This window comes from Apis dorsata, unplaced genomic scaffold (genome assembly GCF_000469605.1).
Source record: "Apis dorsata unplaced genomic scaffold, Apis dorsata 1.3 scaffold_339, whole genome shotgun sequence".
Lineage (NCBI taxonomy): Eukaryota > Metazoa > Arthropoda > Insecta > Hymenoptera > Apidae > Apis > Apis dorsata.
The window spans coordinates 460,285-471,993 of NW_006263606.1; the positions used below are offsets into that span (position 1 = coordinate 460,285).

An 11,709-nucleotide genomic window follows, 5' to 3' on the forward strand; every position below is an offset into this window, starting at 1 on the left:
TCTCTTCTCTTTTTTATTATGAATAAGAATAAAGAATAAATTATTTTAAATAAATAGTAAGTATTATAGGAATTTAATATTGAATTTTAAAAATATGAATGAAATTTAATGTTACTTTTTTTTTTTACAAATAAATATATGATATTACAAATAATTAACTTATTTCTTATATTACTTCTATATCTTATGTAAAAAAAATATGTAAATATATATTTATAGTATGTATTTCATTAGATTAATAGTCTTTAAAAAATTAAAAAATAAAAAATTATTATTTCATATTATATAACATTAATTCTGAACATTTTTTCCTATAAGTATCAAATTTTGATCAAAATTTCAAATATTAACTTATCTATTTCTTTTTCTATAATTTCACTTATGATTTTTGCATTTAAAACATATGTAAGTTTATTAAAAAACAAGAAAAACTAATCTTAACAATTTATCCAAAATTTTTATTAGAAAAAATTGGATATTAAAGATCTTTTTTTCATATTTTATGTATGTTTAAAAAAAAATATATGTTTGCATGTATAGTAAATAAATTTTTATTTCAATCTCTTAAATTTTAATATATAATATATAAAATATCCATGTATTTCTATTACATTAAATATTAATATATATTTATAAAATAATCAATATACATAAACTTAAAAACTTTCAATAATAAAAAAATTCATCGAATTAATGTTCAAGTACATAAAATAAATACACGAATTCAATTAAAACATGAATTTGTGAATATGTAAATATGTGATTTGATTATGAATTACATATTAATTATATGTATGTTTATTTAGTCAGTAATTCTCGTAAGATTCAAACTTCGATTTATAAATATTTTGGATTTTTTCAACTGCAATATAATTAATTTCAATATCTTCCAAATATACATGTATTAAAAATATAAATTTTTTAATCTTTCAATATATATTTAAAACCACGAATTTTATTACTATGAATATAAACGGATTCTTTCGATATCCGTTTTTTTTGATGATTCTACAAAAAATGCCTGAATATCTGCTATATCCCAATAATAAAACTTCTTTAGTTTAAAACGTAAAGCTGAGAAAAATGTAATTTTTAATATTCTTACATAATCTTTTCTTCTTGAAGTTCTTGGTATAATACTGAATATTCATTTAAAATGTTTGAAAATTTTTTGAATAGATATTTTCATTAATGTTCTAAATTATAATATCTTATTATTATATTATTGTTGCTATTTTACACTTGATATAGCTCTTACATCGAAAACTCTGTTTGTTTTCATATTTCTTATCGGTTTATCTATAAAGAAAAAAAATTTATATAAGTTCATTATTTGATTATATTATAAGCAATAATTTTTTATATAAATATTAAATTTTTATTTTATATTATATTGCATAAACTCATACATTATTCAAAGAAAACATTGTTAAACGATAACATTATTATATAATCTGTCTGTCACTTTTTACTACATAAAAATTAAGATGATTATGTGTATCTATTAAAAATATGTGTAAAACAACATGAATTCATAATTAGTAGCACTTTTTTTAGATAAGATAATAAGAGAATTACCTTATATATTTTGAATAATTTCTTGAATAAATCTTTTAAATGATTTTTTAGGTATTAATAATTTCGTCTTCTTTTGATAATGATATATTTCTCGAATGGCATTATTTTTCGAGCGAAATTTATTCTTTATATTTCTATTATTACACTGATTTATGCGCGTCATTTTACGTTGCAAAAATGAATAAACTTCTCATCTGCTATGCTTTGAATGCTGCAATGGGAGCACTCATATATATGTCCTCGGTTCAATACGTTGTGTCTTTTGATTGGTTAATGTTGAAGCGGTGGGGATATAGCCTTTCGAACATATAAAAGGCCTGAAAACTAAATTTGTACATCAAACGAATTCAGAACTTCGTAGTTTGTTCTTATTCTGTATTTGTGAGATTTCAAGATGACTGGTCGTGGAAAGGGAGGAAAAGGATTGGGAAAGGGAGGAGCAAAGCGTCATAGAAAAGTACTTCGTGATAACATCCAAGGTATCACAAAACCAGCAATTCGTCGATTAGCTCGTCGTGGCGGTGTTAAACGTATATCTGGTTTAATTTATGAAGAAACTCGCGGTGTTTTGAAAGTTTTCTTAGAAAATGTTATCCGCGATGCAGTTACTTACACTGAACACGCCAAACGGAAAACTGTAACAGCTATGGATGTCGTATATGCTCTGAAAAGACAAGGACGTACTCTTTATGGTTTTGGAGGTTAAAATGGAAGATCATTGTTTTTATCAACGATCAGCAAAAACGGCCCTTCTCAGGGCCACAATTTTCTTTCAACTTGAGAACACTCGCTTGTTCAATCCAATTTAAAATATTTTCTATCTATATTATATTCTAAATGTGTATATTCCAAGTTGTTATATTTTTTTTGTAAGATATAACAGTGGAACATAAATTTGAATTAATGATCAAGTACAATAAATTAAATATATAATTATTGAAACTATCCATATCTTGAAATAGTAAAAAAAATTAACATTGTTTTCGTTATGAATTTTTTCACATTATAAATAATAAATAAATATATACAAAACAATATAATATTAAATTATACAATACAATATTAAATATTAAATATAACTTTTTTTATAGTAAAAATAAAATTCTTTTATTTTATATAAATGTTTTTGCTCTAAAAAAATGTAAAAATTTTTACATTTTTTTTTTTCATTTAATAGAAACTGTTGATTCTTATACAATATAATATTAATGAAATATAATTTTAATCAGAATTATATAATGTACTTGCATATCTAAATTTAATTTCTTTCTTTTATATATATGTATATAGAGAAATAAATGGAATTGAAATATTTTTTTTTTTATAAATAAAAAACATTTTGAGAATTATTTTATAAAATGACAAATATTTTAATATGATATTTACTGCAAACGTGACTAATAATTCAAAATATATTAATTTAGAGGAAACGATTTTGAATATTTTGAATCATTACAAGAACATATAAGAAATATTAGAAATTCACGATTTGGAAGATTCTATTAGTAAGAGAATTAAATATTTTCTATATCAGTTCAATTCAATAAGTACAATTTTGAATTGTACAATTTTTTTCAATAAATGAGATATATATATTGAGGTCTTAATATAGATATATAAATTTCATTTATATTAAATTTTTATCAAAAATAATTAAAAATATATGTAAAATATGTATTAAAATGCTTATGAACTATGAGATCATTGTTCCTTTAGCTGAATTTAATTGGGGGCCCTGAAAAGGGCCGTTTAGGTTTAAAAAATCAGGTTAAGCTTTTTTTTCTGTCTTCTTTGGTAAAAGTACAGCTTGAATATTTGGGAGTACACCACCTTGTGCTATTGTTACTCCAGAAAGTAATTTGTTCAATTCTTCGTCATTACGAATAGCTAATTGTAAATGACGTGGTATAATTCTTGTTTTCTTATTGTCGCGAGCAGCATTACCAGCCAATTCCAAAACTTCAGCAGCTAAGTACTCCATTACAGCTGCCAAATAAACCGGAGCACCGGCACCAACCCGTTCAGCATAATTTCCTTTTCGCAAAAGACGGTGAATACGACCAACAGGAAATTGTAATCCTGCTCTGTTAGAACGAGACTTAACTTTCCCCTTAACTTTACCGCCTTTTCCACGTCCAGACATATTGTTCAATCACAAAGTTTCGCTTGGTATTAATTTTTGGAATGCCTTTACTCCGAATATATGTATTCGTAGATGGCAGCAGGAGAGCACTAATCAGAATACAGTATAGCGTGTTCTGTATTACACAGCGTTCCAATTGGTTCATACATCTTATAAATGGAAAAGCTGAGTTCTAACGGAATTAACCTATACGTTTACAATAATATATATGAAAAAACAAATTAAATATTTATCATATTATATATTAATAATAATAAATATTAATAATAAATATTAAATATTAATCATATTAAATATTAAATCATTCATAGACAATAAATTAAGTATATTATCTATTAAATCATTAATTATATTATTCATAAATGTAAATTAAACATAAAAATAAAACAGAAATTATATAAAATAAATATTAAGTTTATAATGTATATATATATATATTCACTACTATATTCATTTATAAGCTACATAAAAAAAATAACTGTTATAACTTTTCAATGAAACTTTTCAAATTATCAAAATTAATAATTAAATATACAATAATCAAAATTGTTTAAAATATTTATAATAATTAAATTTTTGAGATTTTTTTAAATAAAAGAAAATTATTGACGTAAACATATTTAATAGACCATACAAAACAAACATTTTTTTAGGATTATAAAATTCATTGTAAAATTAAAAACTGATAAAATCGAAGTATTCGCAATTATCCGAAGCAATTAGATAAATCAAATTAAATATTTATTAAGATTATAAAACTAAAATACAATACAATAAATTAAATTAGAAATATATATGTAACTTATTAGAGATATAGAATAGTTAGTAATCTATATTTTGCTATAGTTTGTTTTTTTATGTTCGTTTATGCTAGACGAAAGCAGATTTTAAATATTTTCGAATATAGAAAAAAGCAATAAAGAACATTTTTTTATTTTTACACACACAATTATGAACAATAATTGATAATTATAATATGAAATTAATAATCATACTTGCTTTAATTTTAAAAATATTAAGATAAAGTTGCAAGAATAAAATCTCTATTAAGATTTTTTGTTTTAAACAAAATTCAAAAATTTTAATACTACTATATTATTATATTATATAAAAATTTAAAATATATAGGGGATCCATCTTTTTTTTTTCTAATATTTCGTCTTATAAAATAATTTAAAATTATAAAGTGATATAAAATATTAGTTTTATAATTTAATTATTTAATTAAAAACAAAATAAAAACAATATTTTTGATTTATTGATTTTTAAAATAAGAGTTTATATAATATTTCATTTGAATAATGCTTTGATTATAAAAAAAATAATTTATAAATTCTTTAAATTTGTAAATTCTAACATGAATTGATTTGAACATCTGAATATCTAAGTATTTAATACTATTATTTAATTATATTATATTATGTATTTGTTAATGTATAAAGCAAATAATTGGTTAATGCGTTTCTTTGAAAAATAATTTTGCGCTTACTCTAAATATATATTTCCAGATGGCAGCAGGAGAGCACTAATCAGAATGCAGAAGTATGTGCTTATACCGTGCTGCATTCTGATTGGTGCACTATAGGTGCTCTGATACCTAATAAAAGCGGTGCCTAGAGGCTGCACCATCATTCTCATCATCGTTTCGAACGAGTAAGAACTGTGAGTAGAGACACGATTATCGAAAATGCCACCAAAGACTAGTGGAAAAGCAGTTAAAAAAGCTGGTAAAGCTCAAAAAAATATCAGTAAAGCTGATAAAAAAAAGAAACGCAGAAGGAAGGAAAGTTACGCTATTTACATTTATAAAGTTCTTAAACAAGTACATCCAGATACTGGTATTTCTAGTAAAGCTATGAGCATCATGAATAGTTTTGTGAATGATGTATTTGAACGCATTGCGGCTGAAGCATCTCGCTTGGCACATTATAATAAAAGATCAACGATTACTTCTCGAGAAATTCAAACTGCTGTACGTTTGCTTCTTCCTGGTGAGTTAGCCAAGCATGCTGTCAGTGAAGGAACTAAAGCCGTTACCAAATATACTAGCTCTAAATAAGCAAATGACCACACAAACCTGCCCTTTTTAGGGCGACAAAAATTTAATACATAGGAATCTCTCGTTCTCTACATTTTTGTTCTTTAAATAAATAATTATTCTAATTAATATATTTACAATTCTACCTTATAAGTTACTATATTCATAAAAAAATCTCAAACATCATGTCTTTAAATAAAAAAGAAAAAAATAAATGTTTATATAATATACTCTTACAGTATAGATAATAAAATATAAGTTCTTCATGTATATAGATATGAAATTTATACTATATATATATTAGATTATAAGTATTAGATTTAATATAATTTATTATAAATATAATTATAACTATATTATACTATATATATATATATTTTATATATAATATATAACTATACTAATCGTGTACAAATTAGTATAATATATAACTAACGACATGTAATTATAGCACTCATATTTTTAAGATTGAATATTTTTGATATAAATTATTTTTATTCAAAAATTAATTGAATAAACTAAAAGTACATGATAAATATATTTCAGTAAAATCTTAAAAATTTCAAGTAAATACAAATTGTAATGGGAAATATTTTTTATTGTTGCATAATTATATAAGCAATATATAATAATAAACGAATATAAAAATATAATTAAAATATAAAAAGATTTTAATAATTAATTTTTAATTAATTATAATTAATTTATTATTTTATAATTTGTGAATTAGTTTTTAGAATATTGCATATATTTCGTTACACGTTAAAATTATTGTATTTTTTAATTGCGAAATATTTTCAAATTAATATTTTTCAATCTATCTAATAGTTTTTAAATTCCCAGATTAAAATCTCCATTAAAATCTGATAAAAGAAACAAGTCATTTAATAAGATAAATTTGATTAGTTTAAAAGCATATTCTATTAATATTATCTTATTAATACTATCATTATTATCAATTATTATCATTTTCTCAAAGAAAAAATTGGCAATAAATTGGTTTTTAATAATAAGTTAGTTGTTATGTACTCTATACTGTCTTTTTCAAAGGAATAATAATTTTAAAATTTTATGACTACAGAAAGATATCAGATTTTCGTCAAAATTTTTTTGGAAAAATATTATATAAAGATTTTATTAATATGAATTATAACTATCAAATCCATCCAGATTAAATATTCTTTTCGTCCGAAAAATCAGCTGAAAGATGCTAAGAAAGGAAATTTAAGTTATATCAAATTTAAATTATATCAAATAAAAAAAAAAAGTTTAAATATTTAATAAAATTATATTCTTAGAGCAGCATGATAAATGAATTATGATTTCAAAAAGTCCAAAACTTTTAAAAATGTGAGTGTTACTATAGTTATGCATTGCATTATAATAATTATGTTAATTTGAGATTACATTTGGCTAGTTATCAATCAAAATATAATATTAATATAAGTCATTATATAATGTAAAAATAATATAAATTAAGCATTATGAGACTAATAAGACAATACATTTCAAAATAATTTAAAATGACTATAAAAATTCATGTATGTATAGGATTCTCTATATTTTTTATGATTCATATAGAATAAAAATGATGATTTAATCATTAATAACATTTCATTTACAAAAAACAATACAAATATTAAATATTTTTTTAACAACTTACAGTAAACGAGAAAAAGAGAAATTGTAATAAAATCTTATATTATAAATATAATAAAATCTTTATTGTAATACATATAATTTATAAAATAAGTTTATTTCATTATTTCATTATATCTGATTTTATTTAAGATTTTAAGTTTACATGATTATATTTTTATTTCGATAATAGAAACATAATTATACCTATTGATTAATTTTACATCCTATATTATAATAATATTACAATGTAGAAAAATCTGAAATGTTTTTTTCTTTTTGAACATAAAATAAATACTTGATATGATATATTTAGAAGACATAAGATTAGTAATAATAAAAATAAAAATATTCTTCAAACTTGTTTAAAAAATACAAGTAAAATGATAATTTACAAAATTATATATATACGATATAATACTATTTTAAAATTTAAAAAATGCAAAATGATCAATGAATTACAGTAAAATAAAATTTAAATTTTTTTTGTAATTAAAATTAATAATTTATAATATATTATATATATTAAGAAAAAATTTTAACTAAAATAATTCTTAAATATTTATATTATTCTTAAATAAATATTTTTTCATATTTTATATCACGTAATAATAATATATAATGTTTGTAAATAAATTTGTTGCAAATTCATTTGCATATTAATTTTAAGTAAAAATAAACTACTATGCATAATTTCTTAGAATTATTAAAAAACTAAAATTGATGTTTAATAGATTTAACAATCTAAAAACTTATTTAGATAAACAATCTAAATAAAAATTTGAATTCTGGACATATATACACATAGAACTATTATATTAAAAATAGATAGATAGATAGAACCATTATCTAAATCTATTTTTTCAAAAGTATAAATTTTAATTTTTAATAATTACAAATTATAAATTATAATTTATTAAAATGGTAATTATAAAAAATTACATATGATTACATATAGCGACTTAATACATATTTTAATGAAAGATTGTAGTTAACGAAAAGTTTTTACAATTTTTAAAATTTTTAAAATTTAAAAAGTTTCTATATGATACTGTTTTAAATTACATAAATGCTTTTATTACTTATTATTTTTATTTAAGATCTATAGATTCTATTGATTATATTAAAAATTATTTATGAAAAATTCATTTTTGTTATATATATTTATAACACTTTTATGATATTTAAAAATTTATTTGTGTAAGTATCATTTTCGTATATATATTATATATATATTATAATTTCGTTTTAAATTTTAATGTCAAAAAATTATTTATTATTATTATTATTATTATTATTATTATTTATTATAATATTAAATACGAATAGTTTTCTCAAAATGTAATCTATGAGAAAACTTCACGAAATACTTCGCTTTTTTTTTAATAGAATAATATTAATCTCAGGTAATTTAATTAAATTAGATTCTTTATTATTATGTACAAAAATAAATAATGTATAAAATTGTTTAAATTACCTTAAAGTCATTCCTCATTAAATATAAATTTGTGGCCCTGAAAAGGGCCAATTGAATTTTAAAATTCTTGTTTAATAATTATTTCTTTGCTGTTGATTTAATTGCTTTGTTAGCTATCGATTTTTTGGGTTTAGGAGTTTTCGTTTTAGCTGCTGGTGCTTTAGTCGTCTTTTTGCTCTTTGACATAGTTTTAGATTCGTTTATAGATTTAACTTTTTCAATTTTTTGAGCTGTTTTTACTTTAGATTTTTTCACATTTGTTGATTTTTTAGTACTTCCAGCTTTTTTTGGAGAGCTTAGTTTTTTTGATGATACTGGTTTTCGTAACGACGATGTTTTCTTTTCAACAGATTTTTTAACTTTTTTAGGTTTTGATACTTTAATAGTTTGATGAATCTTTTTTGAGTCAGAACCTTTAATGGAACTCTTAGTAGAAAGTTTAAACGACCCAGAAGCACCTTTACCTTTTGTTTGAACAACAGTACCTGAAGTAACAGCTGCCTTTAAGTATCTTTTAATAAAAGGTGAAAATTTCTCTCCATCAACTTTATATGTCAAAGAAATGTATTTTTTAATTGCTTGAAAAGACGATCCTTTTCGATCTTTCAATTCCTTAATAGCAGCATTTACCATTTCAGAAGTCCGTGGATGTGAAGCTGGTGACCGTTGTGATTTTGCAGATTTGGGCTTTGCTGCTTTCTTTGTTGGATTGACGTTTTCCATATTTTCTATTATAGTTTTAGCTTTTTCCTCCATTTTGGAATTGTTAGAAATAATTTTTTTCTGAAATATTTAAATACTAACAATAAATAATTTCTATCTTTTAAATAAAATAGAATTTGAATTTCATAATATAAATAAAAAAAAATTCATTAATTAAAAATTTATTAATTTTAGTTAATTTCAAGTGTGGATGCAAATGATATTACTACAAAATTTAAAAATCATAGAATAAGTTGAATCAATAGACATTAAATAGGTCGATCGATTTCGTTTGATATCCGATTTCGATATATAATATATAATATATAATATATATTATAAATATATAATATAAATTAATAAAAAATATAAATATAATATAATATAAATTTCATCAATTTCAATAACAATAATAAGATAATATAATTGTATATCCAATTGTATATCCAATCGGTTAATGATTATGTAGAGGAAATCTTTAAAATATCAGTATTTTGATCCTATTAACAATAAGAATAGAATTTCCGTTATCGTGCCTTACTATAGAATAGTATTGTATCTTCAATAAAAATAAAGATAACAGAGTGGAATTTGATCTTTTTAAGTAATTCTGTGAGATGAATTATATAATAATTTTTTGATTAATAATAATTAAACACAATAATTAATGAAATATTATAGAAACGATATTAAGTATTTAAAATTTCTAATGAGTTCCCCAAAGTAGAAAATAATCCTGAATCGAGGACATAAATTACCTGTTTATTTACTGTAGATGATGAAGGAAAGGATGACAACAGTGAAATATCTTACAATAGATATCTATTACACAAAAATCATACTTATGATTAAAAATATTTCTGCAAATAATTTTTAGTTCGCCAGTGTGAGAAGATAATTTAGTATTACATATACTAATTATAGTATAACATTAATATCACTTAGCTATTGTAAACTGGCAAAGAATATATGTTATAATTTTCTAAAATCGGTCACTTATCACTGGAATATACTGATAACTAACAATGATGCCCTTACTTTAATCGTCAATTGATACGTACTAATAGCTAATGTGCCAACCCCTAATGAACAGTCCATGTGATCTGGGAGCGCGGACCATGGAGAGAAACCTACTGAATATGTTGAGCGCTGAATTTCTCTAAAAACGGTGAAGCAGTGAACAATTTATTAAATTAAAGCATGATTATTCAAAACAATGTATTAATCGAGAAATGAAAAGTATATAAATAAATAGTTATATGTATCTAATTTTACTCAATAGCTTTTACTTTTCATTAAATAATATTCGTTTTCATATATAACATGATTTTTCAATGAGAGTCTCTTCATGACATCAAAATAGTTTGTAAAAAAACAATAATATTCGTTCAATTATTACAAAATTGGCTAACAAATTGATTAACAATCATTGTTAATAATTTTAGTAGAACTGACGAAACTAATTTTTTATGGAAATTTAATTAATAATTGTAAAATCCTTAGTTTATAATAGGCACTATCGGAATACATAGTTCTTTATAGAATAAATGACGAAATCAATCTTAATATTTTATAATTCAATGATTTATGTTATGAAATTTATATAATTTTGTATGAATTATATATTGATGATAAAGAATATTAAGATAAATTAATTGAAATAAATTAAAAAAAAAAAGAAATAAATTAAAAAGAAATCGATTCAGTATATTTGTTCAATATGTTTGTTTCAAATACAATGCAGAAATCATAACCTTATTGTTCAATAAAAAATAAAATATTTAATGTCAATTATATAATATTAAATTTAATTTTAATAACATTAGGATATATTCTAATGAAAAAAAATTATTAATTTAAATTTAATTAAATAATAAAATTAAAAAGAAAAAAGAAATTTTGTTAAAATATATATAAATAATATAATTATAGTATGTATATTTGTTAAAAAATTTGTTAAAAAATTTCTATTTATATCATATAGAATAGCATTAAATATTTATATATTTAGAATTTAAATATAATATTATTAAAAAGCAATTGTTTTCAAAATATAATAATATATAATACATCATAATAATATCATATTTACAATAGTTAAACATCTATTGAATATAAAAAAATAATTATATA

The 11,709-nt window shown here is 20.9% G+C and overlaps 4 protein-coding genes across 4 annotated transcripts in view; 2 read left to right on the forward strand and 2 right to left on the reverse strand.

The window, feature by feature from the left end:
• LOC102679631 overlaps window positions 1-2,340 on the forward strand; it is a 7,465-nt gene extending 5,125 nt beyond the window's left edge. Inside the window, 1 exon segment of the mRNA XM_006618011.2 lies at window positions 1,965-2,340. Coding sequence (XP_006618074.2) covers window positions 1,965-2,284 — 320 coding nt within the window. The 3' untranslated portion in view covers window positions 2,285-2,340.
• A 974-nt stretch (window positions 2,341-3,314) lies between these two features.
• LOC102680006 (histone H2A-like) lies at window positions 3,315-3,768 on the reverse strand. Its single transcript, XM_006618013.2, has one exon. The coding sequence runs from the start codon at window positions 3,719-3,721 to the stop codon at window positions 3,347-3,349; it is 375 nt and encodes a 124-aa protein (XP_006618076.1). The 5' UTR covers window positions 3,722-3,768; the 3' UTR covers window positions 3,315-3,346.
• Window positions 3,769-5,346: 1,578 nt separating this feature from the next.
• Window positions 5,347-5,822, forward strand: LOC102680132 (histone H2B). Its single transcript, XM_006618014.2, has one exon. It carries the CDS (start codon window positions 5,409-5,411, stop codon window positions 5,778-5,780), a length of 372 nt encoding a protein of 123 aa, XP_006618077.1. The 5' UTR covers window positions 5,347-5,408; the 3' UTR covers window positions 5,781-5,822.
• A 3,080-nt stretch (window positions 5,823-8,902) lies between these two features.
• Window positions 8,903-10,699, reverse strand: LOC102680261 (histone H1A, sperm-like). The gene is made up of 2 exons (XM_006618015.2): window positions 10,335-10,699; window positions 8,903-9,657 (listed from the first exon to the last, which is right to left on the reverse strand). The coding sequence occupies exon 2, from the start codon at window positions 9,628-9,630 to the stop codon at window positions 8,953-8,955; it is 678 nt and encodes a 225-aa protein (XP_006618078.1). The 5' UTR covers window positions 9,631-9,657; window positions 10,335-10,699; the 3' UTR covers window positions 8,903-8,952.
• Window positions 10,700-11,709: the final 1,010 nt, after the last annotated feature.